We start from the raw sequence: 23,437 nt of genomic DNA, 5'->3' as shown, positions 1-23,437 counted from the left end.
CTCCGGCCCGGCACAGATAAAATACTATTTTTAGTGCCGTAAAAATATTTTTAAAATTATTTGTTCGACTTGATAGTCAACTCTGTGAGAGTTTCTGTAAAGCTCATTTTCCACAGGCGAGGGTGGCTACGGATTGTGTCGAACAAAACAAAAATTGCGCCCGCGTAACTAGATTACCGCTATTTTGGCCACGTAGCGTAGGTCTGTGTGTGTAGGTACCTTTAAGTACGTTATTTAATTGCATGTCGCTGTCTAATACGGGGATCAGAGTTATGAGAGTCAAGTGGGATCATAACACATTTGGGTAAAGTAGCACCTCTATCGAGTTATGATAACATTAAATGTATGTTAGCCGTGATTTTAAAACTGATGACCATATCCCAAAAGTGGCCCTACAATGGAAACCCCAGGGCGGTTCAAGGCGACCCGGTCGACCAGCACATACTTGGAAGAGGTCCATATACAGCGAGGCCCAAGAGAAAGGGAAGTCGTGGCCGGAGCTCAACTTGCTGGCACACGACAGAGAAGCATGGAAGCGCCTGGTGTCAGCCCCAGACTCCTCGGAGGAGTAACGGGATTAAAGAAGAAGAAGATTTTAAAACTTTGTGACACTATCTCTCAAAATCAAAACGGTAAAAGAGGCACCTACAATAGCAACCTTTATGAAAAAGCTTTAATTTAACATTTTATATCAATAAAGTCTGTCCTACAGCCTAGTCAATTAGCAATCGTATTATGTATCTATACGAACTTTATTACCTTGTCTATTCTGCTTTTGATAGAATCTTTTTCAATAAATTAAGTACCTACCTACTGTGTGGAGTTATTAAAAGCAACTGTGACAAAGTTCTAAAGTTCCTATCCACATACGTTACACAAAATAGGTCCAAACTTTTTCAACCTCCTATCATGACTTGACAGCCAGTATCCGTATGAACATGAAGGCTATGTACCGGAGGAGGAGGTTCCTCAGAGTGAGGGGGGAGGGCGGCAGCTACCGCCCCTCCGGAGGCTTCGAAGGAGGAGAGCTACTGAGCGCGGACAGGGAGTTTGCGCGTTTCATGCTGGAAATTAAAAAAAAACATATTTTTAGGGTTTTAGTGCCATTAATGGTAAAATTTAAATTGTTTAACGGCGAGGCATGCAAACAGAAGTTCTATACCAAGTTAAAACCAGGACTAATAAAAAAGCAATAAAAAATAAAAAAATATACATACCATAAACAAAACGCAAACATTCATTGCAAATTCAAACGTTGGAGTGTATTGTGCACATACGGTATTCCTGCCTAAACTAGAAATGCTTGAGATCGTTTCACTAAGAAGGCTGAGGCACCATTGAAGAATCACATCAAGTTTGAACAATCGTTAACTTTATTTCTTATGTTTCAAGATGAGCCTTCTGCGTGAAACATCCTTGATTTCCTCAACTCAATAGCCTTTTCTCTAAAAGCATCTACAACTTTACCTGTCAGGGTCGGTGTAGTCTACATCAGCAGGCAGGTTAGCGGAGTACCGGCCGGCTATTCGACTGAACAGTCTGGCCGACGACCGCCGCAGGGACTCGCGGAGCCGCGAGAAACTAGCGCTCCGCGGCACCTGCCCCGCGTGTTATGCAATTTACACTCCATTCAACAATCGACGAAATAGGAAACGTTGGCTGTATGAGAAGGTTGCCTTTGCCGGTTGGCTGTTTGAGGAGATTACCTTTGCCAGGATGTCTAAAATGTTTTCAATGACAGTTGTTTTTGGCGGCAAGAAGTTTTGAAAAATTGAAGGGGGTTGATAAAGTTGAAAGTTGAAGATGATAGATGTATCTTGAAAAAAACATGAACATAAAACATCAATGAGATGCCTCATGCATCTATAACTAACAGCGAAAGCATGATAATGTGAAGTCTAATGTTTGTAAAGTAGGTTTGTGTTAGAACCGTGTAGGTATGTAATAATTTTAGTGTGTTAATGATATGTGTCAACAAGAATATGGGCTCTAATGATTGTTTAAAGGATTATAAATTGCATAACACTGTAGGACTCACCTTTGATAACCCCGATTAAAGCTCAGCTCAGTAACATAAATCTTACGAACAAAAATTAAACAAAAAAAATAGTTATTGAAATATTTATTAACAATTTAAAATAATATAATCGATGCAATATCGAGACTGTTATTTAAAATATAGAGTATGATGCTTAGTACAAGTATTGTGACAAGCAAACCAATGGAGAGATTCCATGTAAATTTCAGTAAATCATTGAAAATTCTAAGGAAAATAGGTTTTGTCGTCGATTTAAAACTAGTGCATATAGATAAAATATTTGACATACATACAGCACCCATTATTTGAAATAATTTCAAAGTTTACTTATATAAAAATACTATATTATGTATATCACTATTTACTCTCTCACATACACATAAAGCTTAGACCAAAACACACTACACTGGAATGAAAGTTTAAAATTTAAGCATTAATTAGGTATTATAATTGATAAAATTGAGTAAAAATAGTTAAACAAATAAAATAAAAATCATCATCATAAAATAACCTGATTCATTTAGCAAAACAAAATTAAAATTCACATATAATTCTTTACTGACCGACATTGAATCGACACTAAGAATTTGTACTGAATTTATGCACGACATTACAATAATCACATTCATGCAATGATTATACTTAAAAGACGAAACAAAAAGAATATAAATCAGCAAAATAAAATCGAATAAAATTGTAAGCAAATAAAAAATCGTTGTTGAAACATGCGCCAGTAATGGTAAAATAAGAAAATACATGTAGGTACACAGTTCCTACAATCCACTATCCAATAAATGCAACTTTACATTTACAACATAACGACTGAGGTGTCATGATTTAAAAACAAAAACGATCCTTAAAATTTTGCACCGCCTCCAAACATTAAAATTTAAAAATACAATCACCTAATTCTAGGACGGCCCATGCAATAATATCTATCACACGTATTTTTTAAGTTTTATTTTTTCATCTTACCGCATGCTATTCATAAATAATACTATAATCTACATTGCCAGTCGTTTGCATTGTATTTAAATGCACCGTTTTTTTTAAAATATCATTTGCTATAGTGTGACCGAAAGAAACGCCTCGCCTTGGGAATCTAGAGAGAAATAGGAGTATAACCACATATGACTCACTTATCATTTTTTGATTCCTCTCCCCTCTTACGCCTGTCACCCCCAAGGCGAGGCACATCCCGGTTCACACTATACAATGCAGAGGACTGCCAGGCACGCCCGGCCGTCGGGAAGCTTGTATCTTAACACTTATTCTTATTCCGCTACGGGTCATGTGGCTATTCTACTGGTGCGGCGCATTGCTCCCCGTGTTGATGCCTAGTGCATTGAACAGCTTAGACTTTAGGTTCATTCGGGGCTCACTCGCCTGGTTGGTGCCCTAGGTAGACAAAACAAACAAAAAATAAAATAAAACAAAATGCAAATTAAAGGTGCGAAAATTGTGATGGGTGATTTTCTGACACGTACAAAATAAAAGCGGAAATTAAAGTGAACATAAATTAAATATAGTAAATAAGTAGTGAAACATAAATAAATTACAGTAAAACATATATTTAGCCAACAACAGTAACCAAAATGATGTGAAACAAAATGGCGACCAACAAACTCCACCCGAAGTGAACCGTCAAGTGAAAACTGCAGTGAATGAGAAGCGATTGAGTGAGACAACACAGCAGGTGCAAGGTGCGACGACGACTGGTAACTAAATGTGCAACGACCATAGACAATAGACACGTAGTGAACCCAGTTGAATATTCAAGTGAACCTTAAATTAAGTTAAAATGGCGTTACTTGTTAAACATGGAACAGTAGTGGTTGATTTAATGCAACTTTAATGTGTGAAATGTGAACAGCTTGTCATGTGAATTATTTTGTTAAAATTATGTCTCAATTTTATTAGTGGCGCGCTTAATTTAAAGTCGTTATTGGTTTTAATACGCCATCACGATTAACGACATATTTTTGTTAAACGTTAATTTTCTTTACCAAACAGCTATGTCATTCTGTAACTACATTGTCCAAGCTAGTCTTAGTATAACTTGTCTACAATTTACCTTGGGACTAGCCCTGGATTATAATTCCTGAACAGGTGGGCTGATAGCACCAAGTATGAATTGGTGACCTGAACAAGATAACCCAGGGCTCCAACACGTAAGCTACAGAACCACAAAGCCACTACGTTCACTTGAAACATCAACCCTCCCCTCCCCATCCTTCTCCCCTCCCCCCCTATGTCCTGACCTCGTCGTGCGCCTCTGCCGACACCTCCATAGAGTCGCGGCTGCCGTGGCGCGCGCTGCGGGCTCGGGACTGCTTCACGATGTCCAGAGCCTATGTTTGAGGATGTTTGGTTTAAAAATTGGACGGGTAAACATTGAGGATGGCTGGTTTTTAGATTTCGAAGGGTAAAAAGATTTTGGTGGGCACAAAGACAACAGCTATGTAAAATAGAGGTGTACACATAAGAGCATAAGTTTGGGGAAATTTGTCTTTAGAATTGGAGGTGTAAACATTGAGGATGGTTGGTTTTTAGATTTGGAGGGGTAAACAAGATTTTGGTGGGCATAAAGACAACAGCCATATAAAATAAAGGTATACACATAAGAGCATAAGTTTGAGGACGTTTGTCTTTTGATTTGGAGAAATAAGTATATATAAGATGAATTACGATGGGTACGAAGACAATGGCTATTACAAGCCAGTAAATATAAAGGCTTAGTTTGGGGATTTTTGTCTTTAAAAATTGGAGGAAAAAGGTTTTCGGTGGGCCGAAAGACAACTGACTGGACCAAAACTCGAGACAAATTATAGATATTACAAGAAGATTAGATGCTTTAAGTTGAAATTTAAATCTATAAATTATGAGGAGGACAAAAGTTAATGTAAGAAGCGGTAACTTATAAAAAATATATAAGTACTTTTAGGTAACCTGAAAAATATATTAAAAAATATTGTAATTACATATTATCAAGTACTATTATGTTATTGTGAACTTACTGTCTGTACGTGCTATGCAGCGTGCAAAAAATACACACATTTGTTAAGTATTGCATTTGATTCCAAAGCAACAAATCTCAATTTAATGCTTTAGTGGGTCCATTTCTTATGACAAAAGCCACGTTCAGTTCGGACTATTTATCTCAGTAAAAGACATTTCCGGCATATAAAGCACTAAATTAAAGTTTGTTAATTCAGATTGTGCTTCTTTTAGCTTAAATGTTAGTACTACAATAAATATAAATTATGAATTCTTATGGAATTGCCACTTATATGTATAGAAATATAAATATGAAATATATTATTTCGTTGCTGCGATTCATAATAATTGGTGTATAGTAATTACTTTAAAATAAAGCCAGTTAAGAGAAACATATATTGGTTAGTGATACACTCCGAATAAAAACAAATAGCCGAATTCAATTAAGCTTTAAAATATTGTGTATACTTCTAGCGTCCGCTCTACACAGCAGGCAGCCTCAATATCTTGCAGGATTTATCGCGCTTTACTGTAATGCGTGGTATATGCCTTCTCGTTCTCTAAATATGACATCATACCATTTTGCGCACACTCTTCTAGAACCCTATCCACACGATTCATATTTTCTGCCAAATGGACTAGATCGGTGAATTCATAAAAGCGGAATTGCGGATGAAATACGAAATGATGATTCTTTATGTGCGTGTAAACATGTTATCAAAATTAGGTGCGTCAACAATTGGCAACATCATCATTCATCGTGCGCTTGCGCATCGTGTGGTTCAATCAAAGTGTACACTCCACATGACAGACACCGTACCTCCCTGCGGCTGCGCAACTCAAATTCATGACTCTTTATGTGCGTGACATCTTAAACAGCCAATCGGAATTCGGTGCGTTGGCAAATGAAATCGTGGGGATGTAGTTCAATCAAACCGTACACTCTGCATCATAGACACCGTACCTCCTTGCGGCTCCGCAGCGCGCAGTCCTCGAGCGTCTCGGCCGCCTCGTACTTGCCCTGGCGCCGGTAGAGGGCGCCCAGGTTCTTGAGGGTCGTGGTCACTGTGGGTGAGTCCACCTGCGAGGTAACAAATAATGGTAATGGTGGTATTTTTTAGGGTTCCGTAGCCAAAATGGCAAAAACGGAACCCTTATAGTTTCGTCAATGGAAAGGTCTTTTAAAATGATATAAAGTTTTCTAAAAAACATTTTTCTTAAAGTGAACGGTTTTTGAGATATCAGCTCTCAAAGTCGTAAAAAGTATGTCCCCCCCCCTCTATTTTTATAACTACGGGGTATAAAATTCTAAAAAAAATAGAGGTGATGCATGCTAATTAACTCTTTCAACGATTTTTGGTTTGATCAAAGTATCTCTTATAGTTTTTGAGATAGGTTGATTTAACTGTAATTTTGCTGCTACGGAACCCTTTGTGCGCGAGCCCGACTCGCACTTGGCCGGTTTTTTTTATGATAAGAGATGACATTGAGGGATAAGATAAATTTCATTACCACATAGTAGGTACCTACGTTCACCACAAATGTATGAAAAATGCATGTTAAGTTCTCTGCTCCATTTATTTTAGCCCACAAATTTATAGACCGTATTTGAAGTTTAGGGAACGTTTACAAATGACTTCGAAACAGAGGAGTTTAGAAGCTGTGTGTCAGTCAAAATTCGTATAGTACCTAGAACGTAATTTGTAACCCTATTTTTAAGTGACAAAAGCTCTATTATATCGGGCGTAGATATTTATAAATACTAGGCCAGGCCTAGCCTCCTGGTACGCTGGAGCTGCGATTGGTAAATACATTGTTTTGTTTACTACAACAATAAGTCATACCTTCCAAGGGGATATGTACAAAGGTTCCACTCGAGAGAGCCACGTACAGGAACTTCTCCCCCTACCAGAATAGAATAGAATAGAGCCATACCTTAGCAGCCTTATGCCAGCCTCCGTATTCGCCATAAGGAGCGTTCTCCTTCTGAAGATGCTTGTTCTCCTCACGCTCCTCGGCCACTTGCCAGATGGGCTTGTTGTCGCCTGCACACGGAATTATACGTTATTGTGTGTAGATAGGGGTGAGAATGGAAGTGTAGGCAAGCAATGTATGTACAAGACTAAAAATTAAATGGGTTATAAAGCCAACACCGACTACAAAATTGATTAATTATTATATATACTTTTTACTATGGCGTATTTATAAAATGTCTAAACAATATGTATATTATGCAGGAAAATGTATTTATAAAAAAAAACTATCGAGAAGATAAAAAATGTGACACAAGTCGGGAAGGTGTGGACACAATCACAATCAATAGGATTTATTCTAAAATTTAAATTATTATAGCGACATTTTTTAAATAGTGACAGCATAACAAGCTGCATATAATTATTTTAGAAAAAAACGACTCCTTCCTGACTGTGCCACACTGGAATCCAAACTTGTGCCACTCACCTACTGGCCGCTAATCACTGCACTGCAAACCCTACTATTGGTTCCTTTCCAATATACAACCTACATACAGATTTCCACAATTTACAGTTTCGGTAGTTTTTTGACAACGCAATAAAAAAACTACCATGACTACAGGAAAATTAACACTACCGTTAGTTTAAAAGCCAATCTGTATGTAGTTGGATATTGAAAACGTACATAAATAAAATAAACTGAATCACATACAAAATAAAAAATATATAAAACTGTCTTTGTCTTTATTTAATGATAAAAAGCTGCCTACAATTTTAGCTGTCTTTCAAGGCTTGAATAAAATCTATTTGCAAACGTGAATATAATAAACTATTACATTTTCTCTTAACAAATACTTATATTTAACTCTAGACAAGGCACGTATCTTAAATCACAATCGTCAATCGGATCTACGCATACGAAACCATTCATTCATGAATATTGTTATTAAAAGTAATCAAATAGATAGGCATTAATATATTGAAAATCACAAGAAAACCACGGATTTTAAGAAGTAATCCCCTAAGTAGTCCAGTCAAGGAATGAGGTGTAGAGTGCGTGAGCAGGTAACTAAGCGATTTCTTCAAAAACTTGTTCAGGGGGCTTAGGTTGTTAACATACCAAAAGTCCTGACTCCTAGGTGATGAGCGGGGGGAAGGAGGGGGGGATAAAGGTACGAATTTTTGGTTTTTTGCTTATATCTCAAAAACGGTGCATCGGAGACAAATATTATGAGCTAATAAAATGGAGCTCTTAAAATTATCTAAAACTTTTATATCATATGTTTTTTTCTAATTGCTAACCGTTTTCGAGCTATTACCTTCGGAAAAAGTTGAAATTTACAAGAAAAATGTATTCATGTCAAAACATTCATAAACATTGCATCATATTGTCTTAAGATTAACTGGCTCGAAAACGGTTAGGAATCAGAAAAAAACATATACTATAAAAGTTTTAGATAATTTTAAGAACTTAATTTCATTAGTTGAAAATATTTCTCTCCGATGCACCGTTTTCGAGATATAAGCTAAAAACCAGAAATTCGTACCTTTGTCCCCCCCTCCTCCCCCCCGCTCATCACCTAGGAGTCAGGACTTTTGGTATGTTAACAACCTAAGCCCCCTGAACAAGTTTCTGAAGGAATCGCTTAGTTACCTGCTCACGCACTCTACACCTCACTTTGAGTCATTTATTGACTGGACTAAAGTGGTTAAAATGTACTAATTTTATGGATTTGCATGCGTAGACCCGTACTTTACATGCATTATTTTGTATTTTGGTTTTATTTAACAACCATACAAAATCCTTTCTACGCATAAAGGCTATGATAATTGTCTCAAATCAATTACCTATATCTATCAGCTTGAACATTAAATGAAATTCAAAATTTCATTGCCAAGCGCTACTAACAATAATAAAATAAACATTAAAAATTCTAACAAATGGCAAGAAAAGCGTCTATTCAATTTATAATAAATATTTCTATGCAAAAAACTAAGATCGATCAATTCGAGCTGCAAAAAATGCATAGAGAGATCTATAAATAACATAACTCAATACATAATATTATATTCGAAAAATAAAATTCATATAACATACAAACACAAAAATATTGGTGAGTAAAATATAAATTATTTCAGGCACCTCCACTGAAGTCACGCAAAATTATTATAAACAAAAACTAAATGCATTCACATTAACACTAACGCTAAATATTGCAATTGTCTTCCAAGGACACAAAATATACAAATAATAAAGTAAGCAACTTATTCTTAGGTACAAAGAAGCCTCTTTCATATTATTAATCAAGCGAAACATATTTAATTAATTCTAAATTGTAAGCCTCGTCATTAATTTAGTTACCTACATTACTTATACACCAATACCGAATACGACACAACCAGAATTTCGTTTGTTTTTTTAAACATTCAATTATCATATAATACAGGATTAGTTTCTATCACCACATTTTTATACATATAATTATTGGTTAGAATGTTAGAACTAATTTTAAACAGCTTTTGAGCATTATGGAACCTAATCTTGGACTACGATCAATAACCGTTTTTACAACAGGACGGTTTATTCATCGAAAAAAATACCAAATGAGACTAATTAAATTGACGGGAATGTTAAAGATCCTTATTTCCATAGCCGGTGTTAAAATTATAATATTTATAATAAACTGTATACAATATTACGAGTGCGGGAGTGTTATTTTTTGGACTTAGTTATTGACGCTTTACTCTCTGAAAATAGTAAACAGAAATAAAATATAACGTGTTAACTGAACAAAATAAATTATAAAAAAATCAAGTTATAAACGAAAACGATACTACCACACGCCAAAAATATAGGTAAACTTGCATGCAAATAAAATGATTATTTATGAAATGTACATGTACATATTTATTTTATTCAAATAATAATTGTGAGTTTATCGAAATAGGCTGGTAAAATATAAAGAGTAGTCATGTATAGCATCAGCCTATTCCGTAACAACATAGGATACAGTAACAGCAATAAGCCTAGTATAGGTTTTGATAGTTTACGAAAACTATGAACGAAAGCTCCGAATACCGTTTCCTCGTAACGAAGTGGCGCTTCTTGCAGATTATTACATTATATTGTATTTGACAGTAAATGTATGCAGATGCGATGTAAAGCTACGAATGGAAAACTGTTATGAATCCCTTATGCCCCAATTTGGAACCAAGAATAAGGGATATCAGTATAGCAAGATAGAAAAGTGAAACTATGGCAAAAGTGTCAGTGTGTCATCGGCCAAACTGCATACATCTTATGTTAATTGTTTCATCATAATGACCAATAGAAGCGCCACTTCATACACTAGAAAACGTCACCTTTCATTATGGTTTTCGTAAATTATCAACACTTGTACTACATATAAGGTACTAGGCACACATAAGTAGTTCAGAGGCGTGTCGGTTAAATAATGGACTTACCGTCGATGGTCCCGAACTCTCTCTCGTGCGCGCGGGTCAGCACCTGCTTGTACAGTGTCTCCGCTTCCTTGTATTTGCCCTGGAATTATAATTTGAAATATTAATTTATTATTCTTTGGCAGGACAAACGTACAGTGGACGATATCTGGTTATGGCATTTTAGTGTAATGAGTTGTTAATTTGGAGATATATCCAAGGTTGTTGAAAGACGTGGATTAAGAGCAAAAATAGAAGAGAAAAGTTGGCGTCTTTATGAGACCTCATCAGAAGTAGGTATGCGATAGAGGGCTAATGATGACGAAAGATTGCAGATGCTCATCTCATGCTGAAGACGTAGATACTTTTAAAATCAAATTATTGAGAAAACCTATTCTCATTTTGAGCTGAGCGATATGTATATTTACTTTGGGGTACTTAGTTACATTCGTATGATTCGTTGGCTACGCAAGCCGTTATCACGTTCATCTCACGTGAGTCGTACTATACCTGTTTCAGATAGCAGGAGGCGAGGTTGTTCTTGGTCTTGGCCACGTTGGGGTCGTCGGGCCCGAGCTTGCTCTCGTAGATCTCGAGGGCCCGCTGGTAGTACTGCTCCACCTCTTCGTATTTGTTCTGTGGATAGTGTTAAAGTATTGTAATAACTATATGATAACCGCCGATAGAAGGAATTCTCCAATTTACAAGAAGCTTGCATGCGTATCAATTAGAAATTTTGGAGGACCTAGCAGAGGAAGGCTGAATTTAACTTGAAAAAAAATTAAGATATTTTTTATAACAATGTCAATAGCGGCTCGTAATACGAAAAATACAATCGTACAGAAGCTAAGGTAAATTACAGGTCAAGTTACGTGGCTCGAACCTTTATTGCCAATTTCACCATTCTCTGTTAGAGCATAACCAGGGAGTAGTGGTTAACTTTTGACACATCTGTCATGAATTTTATATGGAGATGACATTTAATTTATAAATCAATCCCTGTCGGTTAGATAACCGAGAATGGTGAAATTGGCACTTTTTAGTATGATAACGGGGCTGTTCTCTATTGTTTCTTATATCGGACCCTAGCGTAAACCATTTGACCCTAAAGGCGCCTACACACAGTGCCGGTGGCTAGCCCGGCGGGCGGCCATACAGGCCTTACAGGTATACAATGCATAGCCGCTCGGCATGCCGAGAGCATGTGTGTAGTAGGCTTGAGACAGATGACTCGAATAACATTTTATATGTCACGTATCATGGGCCAGTTAATCATAAAATTAATGTATTTGCGCTGGGCTGGCATAAATACCTGGTTCTGACACAGCAGCGCCAGGTTGTTGAGCTGCTTGGCCACGTCGGGGTGGTCCCGCCCGAGCACGCACTCGCGGATGCAGAGCGCGCGCTTGCACAGTGGCTCCGCCTCGCGATATTTACCTGGAACAACATAGAAACACGTAAATTAAGAAGCCAAGGCATTTACCAAGGACAGAACGGCTAGTGAAGGCCCTTTATACCACTGAGGTACCATAGGACAATGACGAAAAATATGCATTTGGCTTATAATAGTTGTCTCGGTAAGGATAGACGCAAGTGGCGTTGTGTTCGCTTTTAGCGTTGTATCTCTAACCCGTGTGGTTAGTTGACGAACCGTATGAGAAAAAAAGGCTACTTTAATACAGTATTTAGGGTTCGCGCAGCAATTCACTTATCACTGTCACTCTCAAATATATTCTAGTCCAGCTCTAGCGATTACCACCGAAACTCTTCTTTTTCTCGGAAAAAGTTCTGCGTACACGTACACTAAACTCCTTTTTCTGCGCAGTCTTTAAGTTAAAGAAGTGTATGCCAATTTAATTCCACAAACACCATAATTACAGACATAGCTAAACAAATATCCTCACCCCGCTTCCCATACAGCACAGCCAGGTTATTCAGCGTGGCGGCGACGGCCGGGTGGTTCTCTCCGAGGGTCTTCTCGCGGATCGACAGCGCGTCGTTCAGCAGGTTCGCGGCCTCCTTGTACTTGTTCTGGTCCCTGGGGTGATAGGAATAGGGGTTACATTAGACGGCTGATGGTGTAAGCTTCTGTGGCAGTCTGGTGTCCTGGTAGGTACTTTTACTTGTTAACAAGTTAGAGAAAATTTTTGTTCTTAAAATCACACCTTACAGATTTATGAATGCCTGGTACTTTTTAAACACTTACAGCATACATTGACTCGTGAATCTGACTACGGATGGACCAATTTGAATGAATTCTCACCTGTACACCAAAGCCAGGATGTTCAGCATGGTAGCGACATCCGGGTGGTCATGTCCCGAGGTCTTCTCCAGATCCTCAAGAGCCTGCTTGCACAGCGGCACTGCCACCTCGTACCGTCCCTGAGACGCGTACTGTATGACCAGATTGTGCAGAGTGCGCAGACGCGCCGGGATCTCGTAGCCCGCGTTCACTTGCTGCGCGAACTGCGACGGCGGGGTTGGTGACATCGCTGGAAATTAATGGATTTAAAATTTATTGGTAAGTAAAATTTATTGGTAAGTAAGAGCAAGAGTGGGGCAAACGAGTGGAGACCACTAACCCTCCGGAAAGTTTGACCTTAGACAAGTAGCTGGTATAACGTGGATGAGGAAGATCTAGGACGGAGTGTTGTGGGAGAGGAATATGTTATGATTATGGCCTGATGATGATGTAAAAAATTCTGATACTGATTCCTTGGAATAAATTATTTACAAGTATATTCACTAAGTTATGGATTAGCTCTCTTACCGTTGCCGTGTTCATCCAATGTGGCTTGTTAAGTAGAAAATAAAACGTTAGTTTGCCTTGATTATAAAAATAAGCTTAATAGTAAAATGAAACTTAGGTAAGTAATTAAGTATACAAGAAGCGATTTAGTATTGTATTATGTGAATGTAGGCTAAGAATATAGGTACTTTCAGATAGACCTAAAATCTCCTGGTCGCTATTGCCGTGAGGTTTTTATAGCAAACCTAATAACTATATTATAAACTTACATTTATTATTCCTGTTGTCGATGTGCTCATCATCTGGGAACAGGTCCACCATGGGGTCGTCCCGCTTGTCGGCGCCGCCGCTGCGACTCGTGTCAGACTCCTCCGTGATGTCGCTGTCGTACTTCCTGCAATATAGGGAAATATACGTGTTAGATGTACCTGTGTGTGGATGTCAATTTTAATTTAATGCTGGCAGAACGTTCAAGATATTATATGGCGCTAATAAAGAAGGAGAGAAAACAGTCTGTCATCAAAGCCGGTTCTCGAATCTAGCTGTGAAATGGGATAAATAAGTCTTTATATGAAATAATGTCGGCAAGCATACCATTTGAAAGACGCTTTAAATTGCAGATGCTCGCAACAACGCCATCTAAATCACCTTCTACTCGTGTGTGAATCTGCTATCTTGGTACTTTCGCAGACTTTCGCTTACAGCTGCAGTTAAAACTGCATCGGTGAACGCCGCTTTACAAATTTCTGTATCCTTGGTATTTTTCGAATAATAACGTCTTCTTTCCACCCCCCACTGACCAAAGAGGGGGGTGACATAAGCTTATACGTACATACCAAAATTAAAAAACACCTATTGAATCAAATGTCAATGACCTAGCTATGCCTATTTAATTACCTGTCTATACCTATTTCAACTGTGTTGTACCGTGTTACATAAATATAAGTGTCATTATGTGTATTGTGCTTAATTAGAAATGAGAGTAACCTGCCAACAAACTGTTTTCACAGTTTGGCAGACATTTAATAATTGTAATACTCAGCATGTATTTTTGATAATAAAGTTAAATAAATAAATAAATCTGTCTAACTGGTACAAGATCGAGACACGTGTCTGATCCATCGACCATACACCTATAATTGCTGCATGCGGAATACCGAGGACTTACTTGACAGAAGCCATGAAGTGCAGATGCTTGTTCTCTTCATCCAACTGCGCCACCTTTTGCTTCGAAGCCTGCAGTCTCTGCTGGGCGGCCGCCAGCTCGTCTCTCAACCACGCCTTCTATATTACCTCCTGTGTGAACCTGCTATCCTGGTACTTTCGCGTACTTACAGCTGCTGTTAACTACATTCGTGGACGAACGCCTTGCAAATTTATGCAACCCTGGTACTTTTAAGACGTTACCGGCTTCTTTCCACCGAAAAGAGGGATACGTTTGTATGTCTATATTACTCTATATGCTATCTGTGGGAGACCTTTATGACTGTAGATTTGAGAACACTCACTTGACAGAAGCCATGAAGTGAAGATGCTTGTTCTCTTCATCCAACTGAGCCACCTTCTGCTCTGAAGCCTGCAGTCTCTGCTGAGCTGCCGCCAGCTCGTCTCTCAGCCACGCGTTCTCCTGACAGAGTCGGCGGACCTGAGTGCGGAGCTTCTGCTTCTCGGCTTCCACTGATTGCAGGTGGGAGGCCAGTGCCATCATCACCTGGGGATGGAGATGGTCGAAGGTGAATATAAATTTATGGTGAAATTTGGTTGGTAAGTTGAGAACTGGTGAGTGAAATTTGGGTATTATTTTACTACAGGTCAAAATTGGTAGGTATAGTAACCCGACAGGACCCAGTAGAAAGATATTTGTTACATTTTGTGTGTAGTGAAGCTTACTGGGATGCGTATGGCAAGGTATGTTATCCTGGCACAGACTAATAAAAATAGAGGCTTAATCATTTCAGCTTATACCGAAATCCCACTAACCAAATACATCTAGATCTAGAACCTAACTCAAAATAACCCAAGCCATTCAAATGCCTTCCGCATATAGTCGGCCTATATTCATAGCAGTCTGCACCCCACGGCGTTCCACTTCCAACAAGATGCAATCTCTAAGGACTCGCCGGGTCTTCAGTACAGGTTCATTTAGGTCAGATATGTATGAAGAGTGTGGAATGGTGTCACACGTGAAGGAAATAGGTAAGGAACATTATCAATAAGTCATCACTAACATAAACAAGCTAAAGGTTATGATAGAGAAACAAAATAAAGTAGCTATGAATCCCTCTGTTTGAGAGCTATCTAGTAATACATACATAGACATATACTAATAACACCCCGCAATTTTTAGTGGTGGAAAAAACATTTATATAAATAATCTGAGTTCAATGGTAAAATACATAATTAAGGTTTTTTCCTAATATGTATTCTTTGCATTTAATATTGTGGCTAGGCAGTACTAATTATGTTTAAGACTTCTGGCCAACCAGTGCTTTGATGTTTTAATGAGATTAAATATAAATAAACTGAGTGCCGTGGCGTTCCAAGAACTCCTTTAAATAAGAAGAAATTATTATGTAGCGTTTTCATTTTATGGCACAATATTTGCAAAGAATTTCGCAAGTCATGAGCATTAGAGGATGGTAATCCAATTAATAATGAGCCTAATAGGGCCTATACCTACAGTTTTCACTCGATATCCTGAATATAACTAAACAAAACTGTCCTAGATAGTTTCAGGCAGTTTCAGCACTGGCCTTTATATCGCCAAGTCTCATTTAGGTCAAACCCTGCAGCCTTTCCAGGTACAGTGGGCGAAACATTTACCACGGTACTTGCAGTGCTAACATAACCCTTCCGGCGCATGGATTAAGGATAGTATAACTCTGTAGTGTAATTTAGTCTCCACTGTACATAATAAAGAGGAGAGCCTCGTTGATTGAAAATGCCTGGCGTTATTAAAACGTTCGGAGTGCATTCGAATGAGTTTAGGTAGGTTGTCGTGTTTTTGATTGGCTGGCTTTGTGGGTAGATAAGGCATTTTGTTCTCGTATTGGACAAAAGGCATAGAAAAGGAATGATATCGACCAATAGTGACAGTGCATTTTACAGTGCTGGTAAAAATAAGTGACAGTTTTACCCCCTTATTCATAAAAAAGTTACTGGACGGATTAGCTATTGAACTGTTTTGTCACTCTCTGTCAAAGAACAAATTGTTCTCTGTCAGAGAGGGACAGAACAGTTCAATAGTTAATCCGTTCAGTAACTTTTTTATGAATAAGGGGGTTAGGTTGTAATTTATTTATTTCGTAAAGTGTAACGATCGTTTTCTGCTGGACATAAGCAAAGCGAAACTCAAAATGTTTTCTATCCATTTTCTTACGTTATCAAATAACCTACTAAAGAGCACTTCAACATCCACTAAGTTTTCGATTAAGTAACTATATTTCATCACGACCCATTACGTCCCCACTGCTGGGGCACGGGTCTCCTTCCAATGAAGGAAGGGTTTAGGCCTAGTCCACCACGCTGGCCAAGTGCGGGTTGGTGGACCCCAACACAAGCAAGCTTGTGCTGAGAGAGTTGTCGGGTAAGTGGGCAACGCGACTGTCAGATGTTTTCAAGCCGCCCGAAGGCCTCTGACTAGGCTTAACGACTGCTGCCGAAGCAGTAACCGGGACCCACGGCTTAACGTGCCGTCCGAAGCACGGAAGCGTCCAGAAAAGCACCACTTGAAATCGGTCACCCATCCAATGGCTGACCGTGTCAGTTGTTGCTTAACCTCAGCGATCAGTTACGATCACTGAGGCCCGCTCGACTACGGACGCTTCAATAATAATTATGAAAAGCTTGAGTAAATGAGCGTGGTATGTACTTAACAACTGCGAGTGAGAACTCATATTTTATGCAACTCAGGGAAAGTTACCAGCTGTAGTAAACCCGACTTTTTATAACCGTAACATTAAATGTAATTTATGAAAGTTTTATATTTTACTTTTGATACAAGTGTTATTTAATTTTAAATACTTAATGTACTTGATATAATTCCTACGTATTAAATACTGAAGCGCTTGTGTAGTAAGTAACTACAGCGTATTCTTGCATACAATGTGGTGAAAATTGTATTCATGAATCTTTTTACGCGTACTACAGTTCTAGTATAAGTACATAGGTACATAAAGTACAGAAGTACAAGATTGATTTTCATAACTTTTATTTTGTCGTATATTTTGTCCCATTCAATGCAGTAGTTAGCTATGTGATTACATCATAGGTCAACATTAAGCTAGCGTGGTGACGTCACAATATCATGGAAGTAGGTATACACTCCTACACTGTACTGACGCATATAAAGGCTTTCACCACAGCTTTTGTAGTGACATGATATATTTCCTGACTGATCATTAACCCAACTCTAAATCAGTAACGAATACGATGCGCGAAAATCTAGGCAAAAGTAGATAAATTCTCACAAACTTGCGGAGTAGGCATATACATTTTTATTAATAAAACTTTTTGACGATAGTTGCCCATAAAACATGTATTTTTTCATAACAAAGGAACATTTATTTCGTGTATTCACGTGTTACGTACATATTTTACAACTGGTATGAAAGGCAATAAATATTTGATTAAACAAAAGATTAGCTGCGAGACTTTTATTTATAAACCTATCAATGACTCTACAATATTTAAGCTCGATCTAAAATGTATTAAATAAAATATATTACTTCACGCAATATATAAATAAAAGTCTAAGTCATTTATAAGTAACTGTAACCATTCTCTTAGTTCAGTTTTTTTATTTGCTACTACAGTACTACAGTCATGCCGTGCCGTAAGAGCCAGAATCTCACAACAGTAGGTATGTCGCATTAAGATTATTTTCATTCCCAAGCATTATCTACATACATTACAAATTCATATCAATCTGTCTCTTAGTATAACCCTTTAACTGATGATGGCAATATACGTGCCACCATCTTATAGGCCTGAGAATTCTAAAAGTTTATTCGATCTTGCTACTGGAAACGTCACTAATACATAGCTGAATGCACATCAGTATTTTTTTTCTTCAATCAAATCAATTAGTAGTGCCAATATTTAAAAAAAATATGTCACTTGAAAAAAAATTGCCTCATTTCAAAAGTACAAAGTTTATTTAAAAATATCTCATCAATCCTGCAGATAAAAATGCGAGTAACCTTCTTTTTTTATATAAACATGTAGTATAGAAGACGATATGATCACTATTTATAAAAAAAATCGACATTTTTTATTCGAATTTCCATTTTTTTGTGGTGGCCATATATATGCCACTATCAACTTGTAGGTACCTACATGGTGGCAATATAATGTACACCGCCAGTCCAAACCCTGGCAAAGCTCCGCTCCCTCCCTGCTTCCTCCAGACAACGATCCACAATGAAGCGGAACAAAGTCCCACCAGATGATGCCACCGCCCATGAGCCGGAAGACATGCCCGGCACTCCAGATGGCACGACTTCCGAAGATGACCCGGAAGAACCGGACCCAGAACAAGCTTCCACCCAAAACGATTCGGTGAGGGCACCCACAGGCGACGACGCTCCACCCAGCTCGACGGCACCACCGTCCCCACCCCCACCAGCCTGCCAATCTCCCCCACCCACCAGACCCCCAAGCACCTCAAGACCAACACCAGAGACTCCACACCGAAGTCCCCCAGCCACAAGACCCCAAAGTGCCTCAACATCTGCACCAACATCTCACCAACATCAAAGCCGCCCAGCTGCAAGAGCACCAAGCAACGCAGAACCAACCGCATCCCCCAACACACCAGACAGGCCAGACGAAAATGAACCCCCGGACCCCCCGTCCCCAGACCCAGACTCGGACGAAGATGAGACCGACTGGAAAAAACAATAATGGACCCAGAAACCAGATCAGCCACCCTGATACTCCGAAAGTTCAATCCCCAAAACAGCCTCCAAACAGAACGAAACCTCCGACCCACCCCTCTCCACTCTTCAGCGATGACGCACCAAACACCAATGTGTACCAAACCAATTTATACCAAGCCATGATTTCTTCTTTAGTGGTTGGTGTATAATTTCTCGATCCTACTTGTACAGCGTATACATTAGTTTGGTCCACAACAATGTCCAGCACGTCATCACCAAAGAACAAAGAAAAGCAGGTCAGAGGCCCCGCTCCGCCCGGAAGCCGCTCCGAAGACCGAACCCTCGGAGCACCAAAGCAGCCGAGATCCGGCCCCCGGGTCCACTCCTGCTCCCCCCAACCAGTCACATCCTCACCCGAATCCGAAGACGAGAAATCCGAAAGCTCACCCCCATCCAACCCATCCGGCATGCTAGAGGATGCAACCGGCTCCGCGCCACCCGGCACTCCCGCAGCCGAGCGGCCCCGACGCCGGGGAGACACCAGTGCAGACACCGAAGCACCCCGAGGTCCTGCAGCCGAAAGACCTCGACACAGAGCCTCCGGTGCCGATCCCGAAGCGCCCGGAAGTCCAGCAAGTGAAGGAGACCGACAAGCCGATGAGGACGGAGACGACAGCGCCGCCGAACCAAGCAGAACACCACCACCTGCAAGCACCCTCACCAAACCACCCCGGGCAGAAACCCGTTCCGAATACGACTCCCCCAAACCGTCCCCAGAAACCGCACCATCCGGAACACCAAACGCTTCCCCCAACTCATGGGCAACAGCATCATCCGACAAGACCCCACTCCGCCTCACTCCACTGATTGCAGATCACTATCCAAAAGAAACAAAGAAAAAACAAAACTCCACCAAAGTTCAAACCGGCAGTGTACATTATATTGCCACCATGTTTTTTTCATATAAAATAAAAATATTTTTTAATTTTTTTTTTCGATTTTTAATAAAGCTTTACATATATAACCCATACCCAAAGTTTCATTTTTCTGCTACACTTGGATCCTTCTGCTGGTTAAAGGGATAATCTGTCAGTCTCTACATACATCGCACATGTTTGTGACTACAATCTAATCTCAACTGATATCACAATCTAGACCACGATGATCCGCCGGCACGCATCACTTCAGACTTTACACTTGACTCTTTGAGATGGTACAGTCAACATAACAAAAAAAATAGTCTTAGTTTTTTTTCTGTTCAATTAATTTTATCTGTAACGGAAAGAAGGATTGCTGGCTGGTCTATAAGAGATCACTACGATTACGCCGCCTAAATTTTATTGTTTCTAGTGTAAAAGTACTTAAATATACTTTCTGTGTGTATTTTTTATTCCCTTACTCACAGACCTCACAGTAGGAAACTTGCTTTCTGTATGAATGTTCCATAGTCACAGATTAAATAGCCATTAAATAAAGTTTCAGTTGTATTTCTTGTGTTAGATATTTATAACAAAAACTAATTTATGTTGCCGACTGTACCTACCCTACGCACAGAGTACTCTACTCTATGAACGTGGGAATGTTGACTCGGGGGAGACAAAAATAGTGGGGGATAAAGCCCTCCCCTTCTTCTTCATTTTGTTAGCTCGTTTTCTAGTGTTTGCCTGGATGTTGACTATTAGCTTCTAGCTGTGTGCGCATGAAAACGCACGCCCTTTTGTAAAAGAGTGTCGAATGAACAAAAAAAGCTAAGGAAGTTAATATTCAGTAAATTTATAGGATAACTATGTTAAAATAATGTTTATGTGTTTAACTAGAACTTATGGTCAGTATTTAATTAATAATGCCAATCAGTGAGTGATCACTGATTGACAGCACGAATCACAATCAGAATTATGATCACTTAGGACTTTAGTTACTTTTTCCATTCATTATCATCACATAGAAACCTATCTAATTTCACAAGCAAGCCCAACCAAACAAACAAAACCATTTCACCATACAATCCGCGACCACAGGCGTTATCCGCAGAAACCCAACCCTAGGTACTAAGTCTAGGCATCCTACATGCTGGGTCTAGATCAGATGTCGCCCGCAGACACACGTGTGTCACCTACCTCATCATCACGAGCGATATCAGATGTTTTTGATATCAGATACTTTTAACGTGAGGTGGTTTGATGACTTACAAATTGTGGTATTCTTTTGCAAAGTTTGCTATGAGACGTTTTAGCTTGGGGAAAGGATCATCATCACGACCCATCACGTCGCCAGGAAAGCATACTTAGAATATAATTTTGACCGGATGGTAGAATAAGTAATACGGAGTCATCAATATAAATCTTTTGGAAAACATCTTATCATAGTCCAATGTTTTCAACTTGTCCATGTTATATTGATATTAAAGCTCAACGAAGGCAGATTTTCTATTATATTTATCTATTTCTCAAGCACCTACCACTACCACGAGTACGATAATTATTTACTCGACAAAATAGCAGCATAAAATCTTCCTTAAAATCGTTCACAAAACTAGACTTGATCAATTTAATAACAACTTTTAACAACTTTCTTCACACAGCGATCTAGCCAGCCGAGCTGGTCCTACATTCCTCAAATTTCCTCCGCTTCCACGAACAAACTTGCCGAGATTTAAACTTACAGCACACATTATCAACTAAGTTATTCTAGAGAGAGTGTTAACTAACACTCGTACGTGATGTAGAGTCAGTGTGTGAGCTTGCGAACTTCACTTTAAATTTGTGTTCTAATTAAAACTTAAAAGCTTGGCAGAGTGAGTTTGTTATACTTTGTAATTCCTAGTACTAAAATGTCCAGGACTCCAGGTACGCTTAATTAGTCGTAGAACTAAAGTTAAACTAAATTAAAGTAGCTCAAGCTGTATTCTAAAGACTGATACCTAACATCAATCCTATGGATGCTCCATGGTGTCGTGTTAAGGTTCTGCTTTTAGCAGAACCTTTACCTAAGCATCAATATTCACCAAAAGCACAACGAACCCAAAAAACCTCTAAACAACGCCATCTACCGTCAACTAACCTGCGCTTCTCCCAGCCCCAACTCGATCGCATCTATACTCTTGCGCACTAGTGAAGCCTTCTCGCTCTCATGGTCGGTGTTGGCGGCGAGTCCTGCCAGCAGCTGCGAGTGTTCAGCTCTGAGAGCCTCTAGCCCCGCGGCGACGGTGCGCTCTTATATGGCTCATGTGTGCTAAAGGCCGACTACTAACCTCTATCCTATGGATGACCAGGGGTAAAGCCTGGGAGCGATTATTCTCTGGCTCAAGTGTACTAAAGGCCTATACCAACCTTTTGTGTTACGGATGATTCATCCTTAGGGATTCCTTAGCTAAGCACGATTATTAGCCAAAAAACCACCATAAAACAAAAAACCTCAAAACAACGCCATCTATCGTCAACTAACCTGCGCTTCTCCCAGCCCCAACTCGATCGCATCAATGCTCTTGCGCACTAACGACGCCTTTTCACTCTCATGGTCGGTGTTGGCGGCGAGTCCTGCCAGCAGCTGTGAGTGTTCAGCTCTGAGAGCCTCGAGCCCCGCGGCCACGGTGCGCGCGCCCGCCACCATCTCCTCCTGAGACATCTGAGTCATCCTGCCCAGGGATTCGATCTTCTTGCTGCGGACAAAGAAAGAGAGGTTAGGTTGTGATTCTTGTGATGCTCTGTCAAGAGATAATAATGTTAACTGGTGGTGCTAACAGTAGACTTGAAGAAGTTGATGGGGATATTCAGAGGTTACAGTCTACAGATTTCATAGGTACGACATGTCAGTAGTCTAAGGCTAGTTCTAAATCTGAACGGTGTCTAGTCCTTTAAAATAAGGTGGTAAAGTCTATTTACAATTTTGACTTTACCAAACTTGTCTGGAAGGCTTAGGTGTGAGCGATTCAAAATTATTAGTAGGTATGCCAGCCAGACGAAAAGTCCCGTGAACAAAATCCCGTGATTTCTAAAATAAATAAATCGTAAGTGAATGCACTGCACTACCTTTATTTAGATAACACACATTCGTATCGGAACATGACAATGTTTGTTTGCATTGAAATAGCTATCGGGAGCAGTGAAAATAAACAAAATGCACTTTGTTGATGTATACAACATTCAGGTAACTCTATATTTAACTCTATAAATGAAGTTATTTCCAAACGCATATAGATCGATCAGACAGATAAATTGCGCTGCTTATCTGATTTATTGATCACATCAGGTAAAGTCAGAAAAAACACCTAGCGCTTACACTTTCATATGAAAATCGACAGACAAATGATTGATGATTCGATCAGAAGCTGCCCATTTAATAGAGGTTAGGTAAAACCTAT

General features: G+C 39.3%; 1 protein-coding gene across 7 annotated transcripts in view; it reads right to left on the bottom strand.

Annotated features, from left to right (window-relative positions):
- Window positions 1-783: 783 nt before the first annotated feature.
- The window catches only part of LOC105395422 (kinesin light chain), a 42,087-nt gene continuing 19,433 nt past the window's right edge, over window positions 784-23,437 (bottom strand). For 2 of the 7 annotated variants that reach the window (XM_048627153.1, XM_048627151.1), the window contains 13 exons: window positions 22,522-22,735; window positions 14,707-14,909; window positions 13,468-13,592; window positions 13,220-13,243; window positions 12,713-12,941; window positions 12,354-12,487; window positions 11,762-11,886; window positions 10,960-11,085; window positions 10,474-10,552; window positions 6,971-7,080; window positions 6,000-6,116; window positions 4,300-4,389; window positions 2,108-3,436 (listed from right to left, as the gene is read on the bottom strand). In XM_048627153.1, coding sequence (XP_048483110.1) covers window positions 3,341-3,436; window positions 4,300-4,389; window positions 6,000-6,116; window positions 6,971-7,080; window positions 10,474-10,552; window positions 10,960-11,085; window positions 11,762-11,886; window positions 12,354-12,487; window positions 12,713-12,941; window positions 13,220-13,243; window positions 13,468-13,592; window positions 14,707-14,909; window positions 22,522-22,710 — 1,647 coding nt within the window. In that variant the 5' untranslated portion in view covers window positions 22,711-22,735 and the 3' untranslated portion in view covers window positions 2,108-3,340. Of the gene's footprint in view, window positions 1,065-2,107; window positions 3,437-4,299; window positions 4,390-5,999; window positions 6,117-6,970; window positions 7,081-10,473; window positions 10,553-10,959; window positions 11,086-11,761; window positions 11,887-12,353; window positions 12,488-12,712; window positions 12,942-13,219; window positions 13,244-13,467; window positions 13,593-14,706; window positions 14,910-22,521; window positions 22,736-23,437 lie in introns of those variants that run through there. The other 5 variants (XM_038113888.2, XM_038113885.2, XM_048627154.1 and 2 more) reach the window with 4 other exon arrangements.

Source organism: Plutella xylostella, chromosome 18 (assembly GCF_932276165.1).
Source record: "Plutella xylostella chromosome 18, ilPluXylo3.1, whole genome shotgun sequence".
Taxonomy (NCBI): Eukaryota; Metazoa; Arthropoda; class Insecta; order Lepidoptera; family Plutellidae; genus Plutella; species Plutella xylostella.
This window is presented reverse-complemented; position numbering and strand designations above follow the sequence as displayed.